This window comes from Lepidochelys kempii, chromosome 3 (genome assembly GCF_965140285.1).
Source record: "Lepidochelys kempii isolate rLepKem1 chromosome 3, rLepKem1.hap1, whole genome shotgun sequence".
In the NCBI taxonomy this organism is placed as follows: Eukaryota; Metazoa; Chordata; order Testudines; family Cheloniidae; genus Lepidochelys; species Lepidochelys kempii.
The window spans coordinates 121,338,028-121,359,974 of NC_136382.1; the positions used below are offsets into that span (position 1 = coordinate 121,338,028).

Consider the following 21,947-nt stretch of genomic DNA (forward strand, 5'->3'; position numbering starts at 1 on the left):
CAAGCAGAGTGCTCCAAGGGTTGGTCTTGGGGCCGGTTTTGTTCAGTATCTTCATTAATGATCTAGAGGATTGCACCCTCAGCAAGTTTGCAGATGACACTAAACTGGGAGGAGCAGTAGATATGCTGGAGGGTAGGGAGAGGATACAGAGGGACCTAGACAAATTAGAGGATTGGGTCAAAAGAAATCTGATGAGGTTCAACAAGGACAAGTGCAAAGTCCTGCACTTTGAACGGAAGAATCCCATGCACTGCTACAGACTAGGGACTGAATGGCTAGGCAGTAGATTCCAAAGAGGATGGATGCAGACTGTTCTCAGTGGTAGCAGAAGACAGAACGAGGAGTAATGGTCTCAAGTTGCAGTGGGAGAGGTTTAGGTTGGATGTTAGGAAAAACTTTTTCACAAAGACGGTGGTGAAGCACTGGAATGCGTTACCTAGGGAGGTGGTGGAATAGTCTTCCTCAGAGGTTTTTAAGGTCAGGCTTGACAAAGCCCTGGCTGGGATGATTTAGTTGGGGATTGGTCCTGCTTTAAGCAGGGATGTTGGACTAGATGACCTCCTGAGGTCCCTTCCAACCCTGATATTCTAGGATTCTACGATAATGTGCATGCAGCCTCAGCCACTCATGGAAAACAGAATTGATGGGAGTGTGTGTATAAGAGAATAATTTTTAACAAGAGGTAAAATTTATTTTAGTTTCAATGGTACTACTGACATCTAATGGTAAAACATAGTAACTTTCAGCAAAGATGTTTAAGCTTTTTAAAAGGTATGTATTAAATCGCTAATACCTAATTAAATGATATGACAGCATTTACAGTTTCATAACCTTTGTTTGTGACAAACACATTACTCTTCCTTATTATTTTAACACTGGCTGAAAAATACTTTTGTTTTCTACCTGTCTTGAAGAATCACCAATTAAATTAGGTTTCAGAGTAGCAGCCGTGTTAGTCTGTATCCGCAAAAAGAAAAGGAGTACTTGTGGCACCTTAGAGACTAACAAGTTTATTAGAGCGTAAGCTTCTGTGAATAACAGCTCACTTTATCGGATGCATGCAGTGGAAAATACAGTGGGGAGATTTATATACACACAGAACATGAAACAGTGGGTCTTACCATACACACTGTAACAAGAGTGATCAGGTAAGGTGAGCTATTACCAGCAGGAAAGCAGGGGGGAAAAAACCTTTTGTAGTGACAATCAAGGTGGGCCATTTCCAGCAGTTGACAAGAACGTCTGCGGAACGGTGGGTGGGGGAATAAACATGGGGAAATAGTTTTACTTTGGGTAATGACACATCCTCTCCCAGTCTTTATTCAAGCCTAAATTAATTGTATCCAGTTTGCAAATTCATTCCAATTCAGCAGTCTCTCGTTGGAGTCTGTTTTTGAAGTTTCTTTGTTGAAGAATTGCCACTTTTAGGTCTGTAATCGAGTGACCAAAGAGATTGAAGTGTTCTCTGATTGGGTTTTTGAATGTTCTAATTCTTGACTTCTGATTTGTGTCCATGGATTCTTTTACGGAGAGACTGTCCAGTTTGGCTAATGTACATGGCAGAGGGGCATTGCTGGCACATGATGGCATATATCACATTGGTAGATGTGCAGGTGAAGGAGCCTCTGACAGTGTGTCTGATGTGATTAGGCCCTATGATGATGTCCCTTGAATAGATAGGTGGACACAGTTGGCAATGAGCTTTGTTGCAAGGATAGGTTCCTGGGTTAATGTTTTTGTTGTGTGGTTGCTGGTGAGTATTTGCTTCAGGTTGGGGGGCTGTCTGTAAGCAAGGACTGGCCTGTCTCCCAAGATCTGTGAGAGTGATGGGTCGATCTACAACCTATCCTGAAGGACATGATGTGTTGATGATGTGTTGGAGAGGTTTTAGTTGGGGGCTGAAGGTGATGGCTAGTGGCGTTCTGTTATTTTCTTTGTTGGGCCTGTCCTGTAGTAGGTAACTTCTGGGTACTCTTCTGGCTCTGTCAATCTGTTTCTTCACTTCAGCAGGTGGGTATTGTAGTTGTAAGAAATCTTGATAGAGATCTTGTAGGTGTTTGTCTCTGTCTGAGGGGTTAGAGCAAATGTGGTTGTATCGTAGAGCTTGGCTGTAGACAATGGATCATGTGGTGTGGTCTGGATGGATCATGTGGTGTGGTCTGGATGAAAGCTGGAGGCATGTAGATAGGCATAGTGGTCAGTAGGTTTCCGGTATAGGGTGGTATTTATGTGATCATTGCTTATTAGCACCATAGTGCCCAGGAAGTGGATCTCTTGTGTGGACTGGTCCAGGCTGAGGTTGATGGTGGGATGGAAATTGTTGAAATCATGGTGGAATTCCTCAAGGGCTTCTTTTCCATGGGTCCAGATGATGAAGATGTCCATCAATGTAGCGCAAGCAGAGTAGGGGCATTAGGGGACAAGAGCTGAGGAAGCGTTGTTCTAAGTCAGCCATAAAAATGTTGGTATACTGTGGGGCCATGTGGGTACCCATAGCAGTGCCGCTGATTTGAAGGTATACATTGTCCCCAGATGTGAAATAGTTATGGGTGAGGACAAAGTCACAAAGTTCAGCCACCAGGTTTGCCGTGACATTACCGGGGATACTGTTCTTGACAGCTTGTAGTGCATCTTTGTGTGGAATGTTGGTGTAGAGGGCGTCTCCATCCATAGTGGCTATTCAGGGGACACCATCACAGGACCTAATCACATCAGCCACACTGTCAGAGGCTCGTTCACCTGCACATCTACCAATGTGATATATGCCATCATGTGCCAGCAATGCCCCTCTGCCATGTACATTGGCCAAACTGGGCAGTCTCTACGTAAAAGCATCAATGGACACAAATCAGACGTCAAGAATTATAACATTAAAAAACCAGTGGTAATTCTTCAACAAAGAAATTTCAAAAACAGACTCCAACGAGAGACTGCTGAATTGGATTGAATTTGCAAACTGGATACAATTAATTTAGGCTTGAATAAAGACTGGGAGAGGATGTGTCATTACCCAAAGTAAAACTATTTCCCCATGTTTATTCCCCCCCCACCCCCCGTCCACCCACCCACTGTTCCTCAGATGTTCTTGTCAACTGCTGGAAATGGCCCACCTTGATTATCACTACAAAAGGTTTTTTCCCCCCTGCTTTCCTGCTGGTAATAGCTCACCTTACCTGATCACTCTTGTTACAGTGTGAATGGTAACACCCATTGTTTCATGTTCTCTGTGTATATAAATCTCCCCACTGTATTTTCCACTGCATGCATCCAATGAAGTGAGCTGTAGCTCACGAAAGCTTATGCTCAAATAAATTTGTTAGTCTCTAAGATGCCACAAGTATTCCTTTTCTTTTTAATGAAATTAGATTGCTCTCTACATAAATTATTAATTCCTATAATTTTAGCACTGTGCATCTATCAAAACCAAATGAAAAATAATATTTTGCAAGTTAGCATTTTAAAATTTGATCTTCATTTCCCTAGAGGTTACTCTTAAGATGTTCTGACATATTATCCTTCAAAACAAACAGGATTAGATAGGGACATCACACCAAGGCACCGGTGTTGGGAGGGCTGGGGGTAAATCAGTCGTACTCTGGAGATATAGTTCTTCATGTTGGTTTATTTACAATATTTACAGAGTAGACCCTGGGAGTTTTTTTAAATGAAAAAACGAAAACAAATCCCCCCACCCAACTTCCACTGGGATACTGCCTCGTCTTATGCTGGCCCCTCCCCAAACAGAAATACACACAAGATTTCCCTTATAGAGACAAACAGCTCTTTACCTAGAAGCCTTTTCCCCATGCTCTGCACAACCTTCCTACAACTTGATTCCTTTTCCTTCCCTCCTATCCTCTCTCTCACTGGAAGAGGTTTTGAAAGGTCACAGGCTGCCCTTAATTAGCCTCAGATGTCCATAATTAACCTGAGGTAACCTCTTTCAGTTCACAGAAAACAGGGCTTTAGCCATTCTAAGACCGATATACATGCCCCGTTCCAGACCATCAGGTCTGACTTAGAAAGACAAGGTGGGTGAGGTAATCTCTTTTATTGAACCAACTTCTGTTGGTGAGAGAGACAAGACACAGGTCTGACTTTGTCTTGATAGCCATGCTGAGTCTTAAAGTGAAATAAATGTGGAGGGATTAAGATGTGAGGAATTTACATTCCTGTTCTGAGATTAAAAATATTAGGATAATAGTATACTGTATTGCGGAATGAAAACATGCAAGTTAGTTTTAGCAAATGTTTCTGTCTATTAGTGTGAAGTTAATATAGTCCTGTCCCTCCTCCCCCAATCACAGCCCCTTGTACAAGGTGTCAGGCAGCAGTACTTTTTCAATTTAAAAGACCTGCACTTGGGCTGGTTATATAGAAATGCAACCCCAATGCTGAACTGAACACTGTACAGAATTTCACTCACACCCTTCTGTAGTTTGTTAGTAGTAACCTCTCTGCATTTTTCTTTAGTCAAGTAAGCTATGTCAATACTTTAAAAAATTATTTTAGGCTTTGCTAATCTTATTGTTTGGTATCCTTCACCAAGGCTAGTGTATGAGATTTGTAAATAGCTATGAACACATCTTTTGACTAGGCCAACTGTTTATCGGCCATTACCTGATTACTAGATGTTTGGTTTAGTCTTCACTTAGCTTCACGCTCCTGAGTTTCTGTTTGATGTAATGCTTCTGTCTGAACAGAGCCTCGATGAGATGTTTCTGTTTGCCCAGCAGGCTGGCCAGATGCTTCTGGCTGATCAAATGCATCTAACCTCTTGTTAACCACCTCACGAATCAGTGCTGAAATGACAAATGTAGTTACTATAGGGCAGAACAGAAATTTTTATGGATAAAAAAAATGCAATATTTAGAGATGATTTTATACATTATTATATTATTGATTGACTCACAGGGCAACAGTGAAATGTAATAGTAAATGCACAAAATTTTACCTGAGATTGTGATATATGCTTAGCCAAATTAGTTCTAGTTACCTCAAGGTAATTATTTTAAAAGGTTCTGTTCAGCTGTTTCATTATCCCCCTTCTCTTATCTCTGTTCCTTCATGACTGCTGGAGCAGGTCACAATGCCAGGAACCAGTGCTAGTGAGGGGACAGTAAATATTGAAGGCAAGGGATCCCTCCAAAGCAAGAAGAATCTAACATATATGTCTGGAGAGCAGTGCAGTTGAAGATCACTTTCACTGAAACAAAAGCAGCAGCAAAATAATACTGTTTATTCCCTTAAAGATCAATAAATATCACAAACTGTGGGATCCCACTTTAAAAAAAATTGAATAATAAATGTAACAAATGAAAATAACCCAAAAATTAACCATAAAAGGTTTTTATTTTTAAAATAATACAGAAAATGGAACAATATAGAGGTGCCAATAACAGCTCCATAGTTATGACTGAGTTGAGTGTTGCACTTAAAGAAGATTCACCCTCTCTGTTATGTATCCTCCCCAAAACTGTAGCACTTACTCTGTGAGTACAGAATAAATTTTCTTTGAATTTAGAAGTAAATCCATTAAATAATTTCCAACTTAAAATTAATTTAAAAAATGAATCCCATGAGAAATGAAGCACTCTATTTGATCTTTTATTTTTGTCCCAAATGGTCTCAGCTCATGCATTATCTATCTGCACAAAAACCGGGAGACAGATGATTTTTAGTAGATCTGATGCAATGGGTAATTTTTGAAAACAACAGACCTACTAAACACTGAAGGCAGGTGGAGAAAAACTAGGGTGGTGCAACAGAATGTAGAGGGCAGGAGGGCAAAGTAACTGTTAACCGGTCAGCATGCTCCAGCTACTTTGCACTGCTGTAAGGTGGTGCAAAGCAGCTAGAACACATTTCGGGCCAGATCCACCAAATTTAAAAGCAAATTAAAAAAAAAAAAATTAAGATGGATACTACATATCTTCCAGTCATTAGTATATCACATGGCAACATTCTCTTTGGGGTGCTTGTTGAGTGTTCATGGATGAACTTTTTAATAAAAAAAATTCCCCATTCAAAATTTCATTAGTAAAGGGATAAGTTTGAGAAATACATATCGGTAATTTAGGGTAAAATACATAAGAGGAAAGTTGTAACTATCAAAGAAATAAGGTCTATATCATAGACCGAAGAAATTCAGAATTCAACTAAATTTTAAATCAAAAGTCAAGGTATAGAAATGCACAGTTAGGGTACTCAAACAACCTTCTTAAGTCTGACTTGCAGTGACACCATAAGGATGAAACATATGCAAAAAAGGATGAATGTGTGTTTAAAAATAATTTTAATCTAATCTGGGACCACACACTGAGATGCATTAATTATAACTGTAAGATTATTGCCTGGTTTAAGATTGGTGCTTTAACTGCAACCTGTAAAGGTAGACATTTTAAAAAATACTGTTAAGCTCTGATGAGCCAATCAAGAATCAGAGACTGGTTCATTTATCTGATTAATTACTGTTTTAGTTCAGGGGAAAGTCCAGTATTATTGATTGCTAAGGAGCCAAGCAGATGTCTCCATGAAAAATCTGATTGATTTACACTGTTCCAGACTGCCATATTGTTTATGTCTAAAATTAATAGTGGAAAGTTACTAGCCACATGACTTTTCAACCAATCATGACCAAGAATTTTTCTTCTGTTCTTATTATTTCATTTAGAATGACCACATTGCTACATGGTTGGGATAACTTATACATGTGAGGCCACCAGGCCTTGTGTTATGTACAGGAGGCCTTAAACAATGTATATGCTTTTCAATTTGAGGAACAAAAGAGCCTTCAGTTTGTTCAATGGAAAACTAAATACAGTAAAAGCTTTGGTATCCAGCATGTTGGGAAAATGGGAGGTGCCAGTAAGTCAAAAATTTTGGTTAACTAAGAGGGAGGGAGTTTGGCTGCAGGAGTGGGCTCAGGGCTGGGGGTTGGGGTGTGGGAGAGGGTGCAGGGCGTGGGCTCTGGGAGGGGGTTTGGGTTGCAAGGGAGCTCGGGGTGGGGGTTGGGGCACAGGAGGGGTTTCAGGGTGCTGGATCTGTCGGCGCTCACCTTGGGCAGCTCTCCACAAGTGGTGACATGTCTCTCCTGCTCCTAGGCAGAGGGGCGGCAAGGTGGCTCCGCACGCTGCCTCCACCCGTAGGTTTCACCCCTGCAGCTGGTTCCTGGCCAATGGGAGATGTGGAGCCAGTGCTTGGGGCAGTGCACGGAGCCTCTGTGGCCATTCATCCACCTAAGAGCAGCAGGGACATGTAGCTACTTCTGGGGAGCCACACGGAGACAGGTAGGGAGCCTGCCAGCCCCACGCCAACTGGACATTTCTGATATCCATTAAAAGCCAGTTTCGAGAGCTTTCCGGTTGGTAACACAGCTTCTACTGTACAAGAACATAGTTTCATTGTCTGTGAAATAAATGAGGAATATAAACTATGTAAATGAAAAAAGAAAACAAAATTAATATTCATTAACCACTCCACTTCTCCTGAACATAACAGGAACCTCTCTGTCAGAGACATTCCACATATGTTTTGTACTACCAGTAGAGATGTGCTGCTGAAACACGCCTGGTATTTCTATTTTTTTCACTTGACCAATAATTACAAAACAACAATATAAAATGGGTCTGGGAATTGTCCAACAGTCAGGTGATTAAAAAAAAGAAAATGGTAAAATACATCCCCATTTGGACAATTGCAAATGTTGTTAAAATATCCTCTGCTTCTTTATTTCACGATAATCCTGCAGTTTTGACTGAAAAAAGTTAAGCAGGGTATATTATATTCCATGACTTTGTAACTTACTGTCAAGCATTGTCCTTCCCAGAATCTTCTTCTCCAATGTCTGATCTACTTCTGCCATCACCCATGGAAGAAATTCTTTCTCAACATCTGTAAGATTTGTGGAGAGAAAGCAAGACAAAGTATTTTTATTAATGATGTGTTATAACAGGAGTGGGCAAACTACGGCCTGGGGGCCACATCCAGCCCTTCAGACGTTTTAATCTGGCCCTCGAGCTCCAGCCAGGGTCCGGGGCTTGTCCTGCTCCATGTGTGCCATGGCTCTGCACAGCTCCCAGAAGCAGCATCATGTCCCCACTTCGGCTCCTATGTGTAGGCAGTGGTGAGCTGGAGCCAGTTAGCAGTGGTGAGCTGGAACCAGCTGTTACATTTAGAAGCCCTTTTAGAACCTCAGGGTTTAGCTGATCGCCATATTTGGGGTCGGGAAGGAATTTTCCTCCAGGGCAGATTGGAAGAGGCCCTGGTGGTTTTTCGCCTTCCTCTGTAGCATGGGGCACGGGTCACTTGCTGGAGGATTCTCTGCTCCTTGAAGTCTTTAAACTACGATTTGAGGACTTCAATAGCACAGATATAGGTGTGAGGTTTTCTGCAGGAGTGGTGGGTGAAATTCTTTGGCCTGCGTTGTGCAGGAGGTCAGACTAGATGATCATAATGGTCCCTTCTGATCTAAAATCTATGAAAAAAAAAAAAACAGTTGTCCCACGGGACAACCGGTTCTAAAAGGGCTTCGAAATTTAGCAACCAGCCAAAAGTGGTGCCAGGGCTGGAGCACCCACGGGGAAAATTTGGTGGGTGCAGAGCACCCACCGGCAGCTCCTCACCCCATGCCCGGCCTCAGCGTACTTCCGCTCCGCCTCCTCCCCTGAATGCGCCGCCCTGCTCTGCTTCTCCATCCCCCACTCCAGTTTCCCGCGAATCAGCTGTTTTGCGCGGAAAGCCAGGGGTGGGGCTGAGAAGCAAGCGGCGGCTTCGCGCTCAGGCCCAGGGAGATGGAGGTGGAGAGGAGGTGAGCTGGGGCGGAGGGGCGCGAGGAGGGCTGCCTGCACCGCAGCAGGTAACCTGGTGGGCCCACAGGGGAACTGCTCCCCACCCCAGCTCACCTCCGCCTCCCTGTGCCTGAGCTCGAAGCCACCGCCTGCTTCTCAGCCCTCCCGGCTTCCCGCGTGAACAGCTGATTTGTGGGAATCGGGGGTGGGGTGGGTGGAGAAGCAGAGGCGGAGCGGAGGTGAGCTGGGGCCAGGTGCGGAGCTGCCGATGGGTGCTCTGCACCCACCAAATTTTCCCGGTGGGGGCTCCAGCCCCAGAGCACCCACAGAGTCGGTGCCTAAGGTGTCACTTTTGATGTGATCAGTGGGGGGAGAGGCCGCTCCCCCTGCTCCCCCCCTAGCCTTGCTACCCGGCCCCTAGGAGCCAGAGGGACCTGCCGGATGCTTTCTGGGAGCCGCCCCAGGTAAGCACCACTGGGAGTCCCCACCTCACCCCCCGGCAGATCCCTCTGGCTTTTAGGGGCGGGGCGGGGACCAGACAATCACTATGCTCTTGAATGAATTCCCTCAGAAAAATGATAAAAGACAAAAACACCATATCTCCTGTAGGTGAACACTTTTCACAAAGCAGTCACTCTATATTTGATTGTTCAATACTCCTTCTCAAAGGAAACCAGCATAACCACCTTCAAAAGGCTAGCCTGGGAACTGAAATTCATAACTCAAAAACCATAGACTCAACAAGGACACTGGTTTTATGGCTCATTACAATAATCTGTAACACACCACACTGCCTGCTACCCTTAATTGCCCACTTCAAACCCCATCCTTATGCATAACAATCTAACCCTCAATTGCACACTTCATTTCAAATGACCACCTACAACATGTGTTACCCCTTATGCTTAACAATCTGTCCCACCTTGTATTTTGCTCAGACACTCTGATTTCCTTCCCCAGACTTGAAGAAGACCTCTGTGGAGCTCAAAAGCTTGTACCTTCTACCAACAGAAGTTGGTCCAATAATAGATATTACCTCATCTATCTTGTCTCTATTATATCCTGGGACCAGCATGGCTATAAGCAACACAGCAAACAAACTTTAACAGGGTTTTTAAATGATTCTCAAAAAATCTGAACTCTTTGAATGTCCCACTTTATCACACCTACAGCTCACGCCTATGTTTGTCTGTGTCCCCATTAACTTTCACTTTCCATTTAAATTAAGTTGCAAGTTTTTAATGCATTGAATTTAGCTCTTTTCAATAAAACATAATTATTAGCTATTGTTGTCACAAATAGGATCTAGTTGCATATGAATGACCAGCTATGTTAGTTTTAAAATTGACTTTTTAAAAACAATACCAAATATGCCCAGTCACAAATGTAAATAATGAATGAAATGTAGTTTTATTGTTTACATCTGGATAACCAATACTAAATGATAGAAGGATTGTAAACTTCTTAAGTTATTGTGAATTTTATGGTTATTTTATGTTTTAGATTTAGGGCTGTCTATTAATCGCAGTTAACTCATGCGATTAACTCAAAAAAATTAATTGTGATTAAATCGCAGTTTTAATCACACTGTCAAACAATAGAATACCAATTGAAATGATATATTTTGAATGTTTTTCTACATTTTCATATAGTATCCTGTGTTGTAATTGAAATCAAAGTGTATATTTTTATTACAACTATTTGCACTATAAAAATGATAAATGAAAGAAATAGTATTTTTCAGTTCACCTCATACAAGTACTGTTGTGCAATCTCTTTGTTGTGACAGTTCAACTTACAAATGTAGGTTTTTTTGTGTTATGTAACTGCACTCAAAAACAAAACAATGTAAAACTTCAGAGCCTACAAGTCCACTCAGTCCCACTTCTTGTTCAGCCAATCACTAAGACAAATACGTTTGTTTACATTTACGGGAGATAATGCTGCCCACTTCTTATTTACAATATCACCTGAAAGCGAGAACAGGCATTTGCATGATACTTCTGCAGCTGGCATTGCAAGTTATTTATGTGCCAGGTACGCTAAACATTTGTAGGCCCCTCATGCTTCGGCCACCATTCCAGAGGACATGCTTCCATGCTGACGACGCTCATTAAAAAAATAATGCGGTAATTAAATTTGTGACTGAACTCCTTGAGGGAGAATTGTATGTCCCCTGTTCTGCTTTACCCGCATTTTGCCATATATTTCATGTTATAGCAGTCTCGTATGATGACCAAGTACATGTTGTTCATTTTAAGAACACTTTCACTGCAGATTTGACAAAGTGCAAAGAAGGTACCAATGTGAGATTTCTAAAGATAGCTACAGCACTCGACTAAAGGTTTAAGAATCTGAAGTGCCTTCCAAAATCTGAGAGGGATGAGGTGTGGAGCATGCTTTCAGAAGTTTTAAAAGAGCAGCACTCCGATGCGGAAACTACAGAACCCAAACCACCAAAAAAGAAAATCAACCTCCTGCTGGTGGTATCGGACTCAGATAATGAAAACGAACATGCATCGGTCTGCACTGCTTTGGATTGTTATCAAGGAGAACCCAACATCAGCATGGACGCATGTCCTGCAGAATGGTGGTTGAGGCATGAAGGGACATATGAATCTATAGCACAACTGACACGAAAATATCTTACGACGCTGGCTACAACAGTGCTATGAGAACACCTATTCTCACTTTCAGGTGACACTGTGAACAAGTGGGCAGCATTATCTTCTGCAAACATAAACAAACTTGTTTGAGCGATTGGCTAAACAAGAAGTAAAACTGAGTGGATTTGCAGGCTGTAAAATTTTACATTGTTTTATTTTTGAATGTAGTTTTTTTGTACATAATTCTACGTAAGTTCAGCTTACATGCAAAAGAGATTGCACGACAGTACTTGTATTAGGTGACCTGAAAAATACTATTTATTTTGTTTTTATACAGTACAAATACTTGTAATCAAAAATAAATATAAAGCGAGCACGGTACACTTTGTATTCTGTGTTGTAATTGAAATCAGTGTATTTGAAAATATTTAAATAAATAGTATTCTATTTTGTTTAACAATGCGATTAACCATATGATTAATCGCTATTAATGTTTTTAATTGCACAATTTATTGCAATTAATTTTTTAATCGCTTGACAGCCCTAGTTAGATTACATGCTTCCTGTAAAGAAAAAAAAAAATAGTACAAACCTCTTTCTACAGGATCATAGAAATATCCACTCTCACGAAGACTACTGAAGACTGAAGGAATGAGATCAGCCAGGTAACGCTGAGCAAATGCCCTTGCTGCAATTTTCTCTGAAGTCTCCTTATGCTTTTGAAGCAATTGTGACTGTTGATTTTTGCGACGTTCCTGTCAAAAGAACATTATATGTAAAATTTCCAGCCTTTTAGCTGTTAATTACAAAATCCAAAAAAGAGAATATTAATAAAATTTGAATTTTTAAAACACAAAACAGGCATATAAACTGGGGGAGGTCAATTGTTCCTTTGATAAGTACACATGACTCATATGGGGTCCACCTGTGTGTACACAGACCTTTCAGGTGGACAAAAATGTTTTTTAAAATGGACAAATTATATTCAAAACTGCTAATGCCTAAAACCACATTATTCACAGCCATTTCAGCAAAATGGTTCCCTTTGTTCTTACTTTTTTTATATTTGGTACATCTGTGATTTTGCATTTGCTGGCTTCATGCCCTTCTCTGGTACCTCAGCATGAACTGGGCTAATGACATGAAAATCCCTCTTGTTGATAAAGCAGGGAGTCTGCTTTTGGGGTGGGGAAAGGCAAATCTGGTTTTACTTAAAGATTTTCTAAAGTTTTCAGCGTTCTCATTTTCTGTTCTATTTAGTATAAAATAACAGTATTAAAAATACAAATAAAACTGCTGAATGTTAAACAAAAACAGTCACTATTGATCAGAGCTCCCCAAGGGAAGAACCACAGGCAAAGTCCAGGTGGACATGCTGGGTAAGCACAATCAATACACAGGGGTACTGTAGATGAGGACTTTGTCTATAAGTGGAAGAACTGTGGAATTCCACCCAAGAGACAGTAAGGGCATGAGAATTGACATCTTATGGGGTGCACTCAGGGAGACCAGAGAAGGAAAAAGAGATGCAGCTAGTCCTGCAACCATGACTATCGCTGCCACTTTGGGCTGTCTGAGGATCTCTGGCTCTTTTGCTTGCAGCTAGAGGATCTAAGCATTTTAAAAAAGATTAGGTCTAAAAAATTTTACTACGATATATGGTGTAATTTTCCAAATATTGTCCTTTGTTTCCAAAAAATGCTTATTGCTGAGAAGTTAAACATTCTGATGACTGGGCACTTTAATATACCTCATTTGAAAGACCACGAAAGAAGTGTTTGCACACTCAGGATTTTGTGTATTAAGAAGTTGGATGTTTTCTTTTTCATTTTAGAGCACTGCAAGCATTCATTTAAGAGGTATTGTTGTGGAAACCTCCAGTTAACTGCTTGAATAATTATTTTATCAGATACATAAGGCAAAATGAAGTCAGGTTCTGTACTATGTATGAGGTACGTTTCTGTTAAGTGGTTACATTCCAGTTTGAATATCAGTACTTTACAGAAACCACAACATTATGCTGATATATGGAAACTACTAAAAAAAGCAGCAGTAAAGGCATTAAATCGAGCTATTTTTATAATTGTCTAACCTGACATTGCCCCTTTAAGTTAATCAAATTTATTTTAGGTTTTGTCTTTGTCTTCCAGTGGTGTAAAGCCAAATGAATACAAGCTTGCAGAAGACCAAAGGTCAAGACACTGAGTCTTAGACATCGCTGGACTGCGCTATTGTATCGATACCTTTTCCTCTCTGTGTCGCCTCTCCTGCTCCTCAAGGCGTTGTACTTCAGCAAGCTCGGCATTGCGTAATTCCTCATATGCATACTGATGTGCCCGCAGATTGGCCAGCTCCTCTTCTTCCATGACTTCTAGCAAAGCTTGTTCAATGATTTTTCCAATCAAAACTTCTAGCATTGGTTTGACTTCAATGTCAAAGTCAAACAGCTGAGGATGAAAGCAAATTAAACAGAGATTTATGCATCCAGGTCCCAATCAATTTAAAGTCTTACCAAGGTGAACAGAAATGCTTACATCTGCAATAGCTGGCAAGGTTGCTGGTGTCTAACACAGGGCTGGGAAGACAGTTTTGTACAGTTGTAATGTTACCAGCTGTGGCAAGGAATGTGTGAAACTCTGAACTCAGAATGGGGCAAAAAGAGAAGGAAAGGATAAGGTGCTATTTGGGAGATGGGAAGTACCAGATCATATGGAGGACTTAGGTTAGTTCACAGGTTTAACAAAAGCTTTCCTCCAGTCCTCACTAAGTGATGTGTATGATCCAGACTAAATACCAGTAAACATGAATACTGGTAGTTCTGTCATTCACTCCCCTCCTCTAATGGTAGTTCCTGCCACCTCAGCAGCTCAGCCTCTCTCTCTGTCTGAAACCCTTTTAGGCTCCTCTCTCTTTAAGAAAGCATCCATAGCAACATGCAATAGGTCTAAGTCTGTCTGGTGGGCGTAATTAACAGACCAGTTCAAAACACAGTCACTTTTGGGGCCCCCAGTCAGAGGCAGAAGGCTAGACTGGACCCAAACCATGCTCACATACACATCCCTAGTCCCCTCATGCTGCATTTTATTATTCAGACATGCAGAGAATTTCTGAATGTTTTCATTTTTACTGCAAATAAGTAAAATAATAGCATTCGGGGAGAGGCATTTTCCTTAACATTATCATTATCCTCACAGTAAAGTACTTTAGACATTATAGGGAATTTTTAATCTCTCTACCAAGAGTAGGTCCTCCATGTTTCTGAATTGTTACTCAACTGAGTTCAACTCTTCATTTTGTATCACAAACTTATTTCATACATAAGAAATCTTGCTATGGTTGCAGACCAAAATTTGCATTTGTACCTCTCCTTCTTCTATCTGTGTGGCCACATCTTTCCCTGTTTTGGCTGGGATGAAGAGTGGAGTAGGTGGTCTGTCCAGAAAAGCATCTGTTTGACACTCCACATCAACCTCTATTATGCGGTCACCAAGCTCTTCCAGATACAACTCTATGAAGCAATAGTATGATGAATACTGTATGTAGGTTCTGTTTTGCACAAAAAGCCAAGGTGGCAAACTAATTGTTAACAGAGGTAAATTATCATATCAAAATAATGTACAATAAAATGATTAGGCAACAAAAATGATTAGGGGACTGAAACACATGAGTTATGAGGAGAGGCTGAGGGAGCTGGGATTGTTTAGCCTGCAGAAGAGAAGAATGAGGGGGGATTTGATAGCTGCTTTCAACTACCTGAAAGGGGGTTCCAAAGAGGATGGCTCTAGACTGTTCTCAATGGTAGCAGATGACAGAACGAGGAGTAATGGTCTCAAGTTGCAGTGGGGGAGGTTTAGATTGGATATTAGGAAAAACTTTTTCACTAAGAGGGTGGTGAAACACTGGAATGCGTTACCTAGGGAGGTGGTAGAATCTCCTTCCTTAGAGGTTTTTAAGGTCAGGCTTGACAAAGCCCTGGCTGGGATGATTTAACTGGGAATTGGTCCTGCTTTGAGCAGGGGGTTGGACTAGATGACCTTCTGGGGTCCCTTCCAACCCTGATATTCTATGATTCTATGATTCTATGATTACTACAAAGTTAAAGACTCAATGTAATATTTACACCCATTTTTCTGTGTAGGAACTACCATTATCATATTGTCCATAGTGTCTGATATATTTAATGGGATATGATTCATAAACTGATATTTCATTTGTCAGATTTCAGAAGTTGATGAGGTGATTTTGATAAAGTGTAGACTATCAGGTTTTAGCTCACTTTGTGAAATACTGTTCCAGGTGGAGTTAATTCTGATAAAGCAAGTTAAAAGAGAGGCCACAGATAGCTTTCTACTAACAGCTATGTTTAAAATGTGTGTGTGTTTTAATTCTCCATGGTATGTTCATTCTGAGAGGCACTGGCTAAGTGGATGAGACTAGGTCTGCTGTATTGAGACCTGAGTTCTCCTTCTAGCTTTTCAGAAATAACCTTCAGATAAATGAGAATCTGAGCAGTTTCACATCTGTAAAATGTGTGTGTGGCAGGGAAGGGCGGAGATACAAGACCTTGCTCAGTAATAAGGGCTGGGAAGTGTACAAGGTTATTAACACTATTCAGTGGATAAAGTAAGAGATTAGAACTAATAGTGTCACGGCTTTCAGATCAGGGCACTTTCCCGTGGGTCAAAAGGAATTTAAATGGGGGAAAAGCCATTTCTGCTGCAATTGGGAAACAGGAGGGCAGGATGCTCACTTGAGCCTGGGAGCATGTTCACTGCAGCTGGAAAATTCAGAAAATTAAGAAAAAGTGTCCTGTGAGCATGTGCAAATGGCATTTTTCCCAAAGTGTACAGCTAAGCCAAATCTGAACAGATTTTCAGAGGCAGCGAAAGGCACTGCACTGACCTGAAAGCTATTCTCTTGCCAAATTTTAAGTTCCTGCTCCAAACCACTGAGGACTAAAAAAAGATGTAGTTTTTCTTTATGTATTTTCCTAACAGTAACCTTATTTTTGGAAATGGCTCCACCATTTTTGCCCAAACTTTCAAAAAAAAAAAAATTCTCCCTGAGCCAGATACCAAACATGGAAAATGTCAGCCTGAATGGATAAATTTGTTAAAGTTGTAAACAATTGAAAACAGGATGTTATAATCGGAAGGGACGGACAATCTTAACTACAGATTTTACTATCAGCTCCTCCTACAATACTAATAACAAAGTGAATTAAACTAAGTATGTTAATATCAATCAATGAAAAGTTTTTTGTTTTTAATATTAGATCAAGATTTTTTCAACATTTTACCTGTCTGCACATCAACATGCTTTCTCCCCTCTACAGGCTCTGGAGTTCTTGAGTGAAGCTGCTCTTTTGCTCGTTTTCTGGCAAGTGCTTTCCTGTGAGCCTCTCGCTGTCTCTGGATCTCAAGAGGGTCAGGCTGAGCAGTCTGAGGTTTGATACAAAAAGTTTCTTAGTTTTGCAGGGAAAAATTCCAGCACAAATTGTACAAAAAGTTACTACTAAATTTCTAAATAAGTGATTTTTAAAAATTTCTACAAATCAAATAATATAGATCAGCTGTAAGATATGGCCCCTGCAAAGACTTCCACAGCTTCTTAACTTTACATACTGTGAGTAGTCCCATGGACTTCAGTGCATAAAATTAAACGGGTGTGTAAATCTTTGCAGGATAGGGGGCTAAGGAAGTAGTGTGCTAGCTACACTAAATTGCTATTTGGAAATATCCAATAGCTTAAAGTGTGGTTCTATTTTGAAAAATAAGCTGTGTAAAAATGGCATGAGTTTACTGACAGACCTGCTCTCTGAAATTTTTCAATCATGCCTGCCAGCTTACTTTACTGTCTAAAGCAAGTCTTTACTCTAGTTAGCAGAGCATAGCCTAGACAGCTATGAGGGTGAAAAGGATTCTGTTCTAGGTTGCATATTGTCAACAGAATTGTTTACTAACTTCTGATTTCCGAATCTTTATTGTTGGTGAAGGGTGAGCCAGAAGGTACCCATGATTTTTAGATTCAATATTGCATTTGCAGAATTGTCAGTTAGGAAATCATTTTTTAAACTTTATAAACAAAGCAAATTTGATATGTAATCAGAAAGAGATAATAACCATGGAACCATTTTCACAAAGTCACTTTTGAGTACAGTGGTCCTTTAAATCCAAAAGTTGATCTACTCTTAAAAGTGATCTGTTGGAGAACATTCTCTGGAAACTAAATATCTCTAAAATATTAATCAGAAATATCACAAGACCTTGAATGCCTCTGCTTCAAATAGGCATTGCTTGTGAACACTAGGCCCTGTAGGCATGCGACAATTCTCTATAAAGGGCTAGAACATTTCCACCTAAACCAAATGGAACCAGATTGCTTGTACTTAAAATTAAAAAGGTCATAGAGCAGTTTTTAAACTAAGGGCTGGGGGAAAGCCGACAGGTGCGGAGGAACATGTGGCTCAGACAGAGACATCCCTTAGGGGAGGATCTATTAATGGAGATTCTCTATGTCCTAGTAAGGAGGAGAGGATGGAAGATGATAAAATATGGGTAGGATCTAATGAGAAACAGTCAACTGAAAGAGAGACCCATTCAATCACATCACGTAATGGCAGACAGCTAAAAAGTGACAAGTTTTTAAAGTGCTTATATACAAATGCTAGAAATGGGCGAATTAGAGTGCCTCATATTAAATGAGGATATTGATTTAATAGGCATCACAGAAACTTGGTGGAATGAGGATAATCAATGGGACACAATAATACCAGGGTACAAAATATATCAGAAGGACAGAACAGGTCATGCTGGTGGGGGAGTTGCACTATATGTGAAAGAAAGCATAGAATCAAATGAAGTAAAAATCTTAAATGAACCAAACTGTACCATAGAATTTCTAGGGATAGTAATTCCGTGCTTGAATAATAAGAATATAGCAGTAGGGATACACTACTGACCACCTGACCAGGATAGTGGTAGTGATGCGAAATGCTCAGAGAGATTAGAGAGGCTATAAAAATAAAAAACTCAATAATAATGGGGGATTTCAACTATCCCCATATTGACTGGGTACATGTCAAATCAGGATGGGATGCAGAGATAAAGTTTCTTGACACCTTAAATGACTGCTTCTTGGAGCAGCTAGTCCCGGAATCCACACGAGTAGAGGCAATTCTTGATTTAGTTCTAAGTGGAGCACAGGATCTGGTCCAACATGTGAATATAGCTGGATCACTTGGTAATAGTGCCCATAATATAATTAAATGTAACATCCCTGTGGCAGGAAAAACACAACAGCAGCCCAACATGGTAGCATTTAATTTCAGAAAGGGGGACTACACAAAAATGAGGAAGTTAGTTAAATGGAAATTAAAAGATACAGTGCCAAAAGTGAAATCCCTGCAAGCTGTATGGAAACTTTTTAAAGACACCATAATAGAGGCTCAACTTAAATGTATACCCAAATTAAAAAACATAGTAAGAGAACCAAAAAATTGCCACCCTGGCTACACAACAAAGTAAAAGAAGCAGTGAGGGGCAAAGAGGCATAATTTAAAAAGTGGAAGTTAAATCCTAGTGAGGAAAATAGAAAGAAGCATAAACTCTGGTAAGTGAAGTGTAAAAATATAATTAGTAAGGCCAAAAAAGAATTTGAAGAACAGCTAGACAAAGACTCAAAAAGTAATCGCAAAAAAAAAAAAAAAAAAATTTTTTTTAAGTACATCAGAAGCAGGAAGCCTGCAAAACAACCAGTGGGGCCACTAGACGATCAAGATGCTAAAGGAGCACTCAAGAACGATAAGGCCGTTGTGGAGAAACTAAATGAATTTTTTGCATCAGTCTTCATGACTGAAGGTGTGAGGGAGATTCCCAAACCTGAGCCACTCTTTTTAGGTGACAAATCTGAGGAACTGTCCCAAAGTGGTCATTTTAACATGTTGATAGTGTCACTGTTTATCCCGATTTCTATGGTAATGGCACCACTTCACAGCTCCACATCATATCTCATCTTAACATTGACATAAGCTTTCAAATGATGTATGATGTGCATGTGTGAGGAGAGGATGTACTAAGTGTCTGCTGCTCACTTACTGGAATAATCCTGCATCTACAGGATAAGTGAGCACAAGTTAACTTAGAAACAAATATTCCCAGAGTGGTGCTAATATCACTGAGATGCTGATGAACAAACCAGGAAGTAAATAAAGTTGTGCTGGCTTATACTCAATAGCATATACACAAAAAGGAAATGAAAAAGGAGAAAACTTCTTAGTCTAAAGTTTTCCCAACACTGTTAAAAAAAATCTGAAGAGTGGAAGTTCACATGAAAATATATTACAGCATTCCTAGAAACTAAAACTGAAAAAACCCACATATTAATCCAAGTGGAGAATCCATGATTGTGCTTTATGTAAAATTAAAGTACAAATGGGTAAAAATTATTATTCTATAATAGTTCTATTAACTCTTAGTTTTTCACAAAGTTATAATAAGATTTATGTAAACAGAACCTACCCAAGGTAATGCATGAAGTGCATAAGTGTTTCCTCGTACCACTCTCCTATCATACATGAGGTTCGCATAGCGAACAGGTTCTTCCTCTCTGTAGTACATCACAGCATAAAGAAACAAAATCAACAGAGCTGGTTATGGATAGTGTCACATTGTTTTCCCCATCGGACCGTATGAACTGGAACCATAAACCCACTGAACATTAAATCCCACCAAATGAGGGTAGACCCACCCCCACCATCGTATCCACTCACTATACTCCGCATACTGAACATAGCCGTTGTGTGGATAACTTACCCCATATCTCAATGTCTGTACGCTGACCGGTTAAACTTTTACCCCTAGTCAGGGAGATTGCAGATTATTATGTAATCCTTACTCCACCAGCTCCTAAATCGAATTTTACACCCCTTGATAATCTGTACCTTATCCCCGACAACCAGAAACTTCTATGCTTGAACTCTGTACTGTTTCTTATTTCAACATTATCTTAATAAAATTATTATCTCTGATGAGTGAGACCCAGCTGGGTGTCAATAAAGGCCTAAAGAACAAACCACACCAACAACAGGGATGCTACTTAAAGAAATTAGCCCCTGTATCCCCCTTCTTGTACATGCCCATCTCAGCTATTCACTAGGCAGGCGGCCTCTCACACTGCAGAGCTGATGCACCCTAGTCCCACGGTCCTGGCACCTCCCCAGGCCAGGCTTAGTGACAGGATGTGCCTTGGGCAGGAAGGGACAGGGTGCGGTGTGAGGGCGGGGATGCTGGGGGGCAGGGAGTACTGGGGGGGTTGGGGTATGCTGGGGGTAAGAGGGCAGGCAGGGGTTGTCAGGAGGTGCTGGGGGACTGGACAGGGGCACTGAGAGACAGGATGGGACAGGCTGAGGGGACCAGGGGTGCTGGGGCAGGGGACACTGTGGGACAGAACAGGGGGATGCTGGAGGATGGGGCAGGGGGGTGGGCAGGGGGGCGCTGGGGGATAGGATGGAGGATTCTGTGGGGACAAGTGACAGGGGGACGCTGGGGCATGGGATGGGGGCATTGGGGGACAGGATGAGGGGGCCGGGGGTGCTGAGCCAGGGGCCGCTGGGGGACGGGACGGGGACAGGGGGTGCTTCGGGGCATAGGGCGGGACCGGGGGACGGGAGGCAGGGGGCCCAGGGGGAGGAGGAGCTGGGGGATGGGACGGGAGGAGGGGCAGGGGGCACGGACGGGACGGGATGGGGGGACGAGGGGCAGGGGGCGCTGGGGGATGGGTCGGGACGAGGGGCAGGGGGCGCGAGGGGACGGGATGGGGCGGGACGAGGGGGGGCTGGGGGCTGGGTCGGGAGGAGGAGCATGGACGGGATGGGGGGACGAGGGGCAGGGGGCGCGGGGGAGGGACGGGGCTCCCGGGGCGCGGTCGGAGCCGGGCTGGCCAGTGCGGGCTGTAGCGGGGCTGCGGGCCGGACTCACTGCTCGCTGTGTCCCGGGGCGCCCCGGTATCTCCGCCGGGCGGGCAGGGTCCGGGGGCGGCTGCAGTAGCTGTAGGTGCCGCTGGCTGCTGCCGCCACCGCCTCCTGGGTGCGCGCGGGGAGCATGGAGGCCGTGGCCATGGCCGCTGCCGGGGCGCGGGGCTCAGCCCAGCCGCCTCAGGGCCCCCGGAACAATCCGCGCTCTGTTGTTGCCCAGCGACGCGGCGTTCGCTCCTTGACAACGGTCTCCAGGATAAACTGCGACTCGGCCGGACCGGGGCACTTCCGGTTCGGGAGGCAAGCCCAGCGTGGCGCACATGCGCACTCCGCCCGTCACGCTGCACTGGGCAGCTGATGGGGGCGGGTGGGTCGCGTGTCCCTGCTGTTCCTGCTCTTTCAACTGCCCGCGCCCGCGCGCAGCTCTGTCTGTCCGGCTCCTTACACGTGGGGCACGCGGGCGGGTGTGCGAGGGAGAGAGATGCAGCCTGTCCCCACGGTACAAAGATTATGAGTCAGGGCCTTTAAAAATCACAAAATAGGCTCAAATATTAGATTTAACAAAGAATAAATTGTTGG

At 42.3% G+C, this 21,947-nt stretch overlaps 1 protein-coding gene across 3 annotated transcripts in view; it reads right to left on the bottom strand.

Annotated features, from left to right (window-relative positions):
* Window positions 1-21,707, bottom strand: part of RSPH3 (radial spoke head 3) — a 33,539-nt gene extending 11,832 nt beyond the window's left edge. For 2 of the 3 annotated variants that reach the window (XM_073337816.1, XM_073337817.2), the window contains exons 1-8: window positions 21,373-21,707; window positions 19,915-20,002; window positions 16,695-16,836; window positions 14,758-14,903; window positions 13,639-13,842; window positions 11,988-12,150; window positions 7,807-7,893; window positions 4,621-4,802 (exon numbers count right to left, since the gene is read on the bottom strand). In XM_073337816.1, the coding sequence (XP_073193917.1) occupies window positions 4,648-4,802; window positions 7,807-7,893; window positions 11,988-12,150; window positions 13,639-13,842; window positions 14,758-14,903; window positions 16,695-16,836; window positions 19,915-20,002; window positions 21,373-21,512 (1,125 nt within the window). In that variant the 5' untranslated portion in view covers window positions 21,513-21,707 and the 3' untranslated portion in view covers window positions 4,621-4,647. Of the gene's footprint in view, window positions 1-4,620; window positions 4,803-7,057; window positions 7,408-7,806; window positions 7,894-11,987; window positions 12,151-13,638; window positions 13,843-14,757; window positions 14,904-16,694; window positions 16,837-19,914; window positions 20,003-21,372 lie in introns of those variants that run through there. The other variant, XR_012158104.2, reaches the window with a different exon arrangement.
* Between the last annotated feature and the right edge of the window lie 240 nt (window positions 21,708-21,947).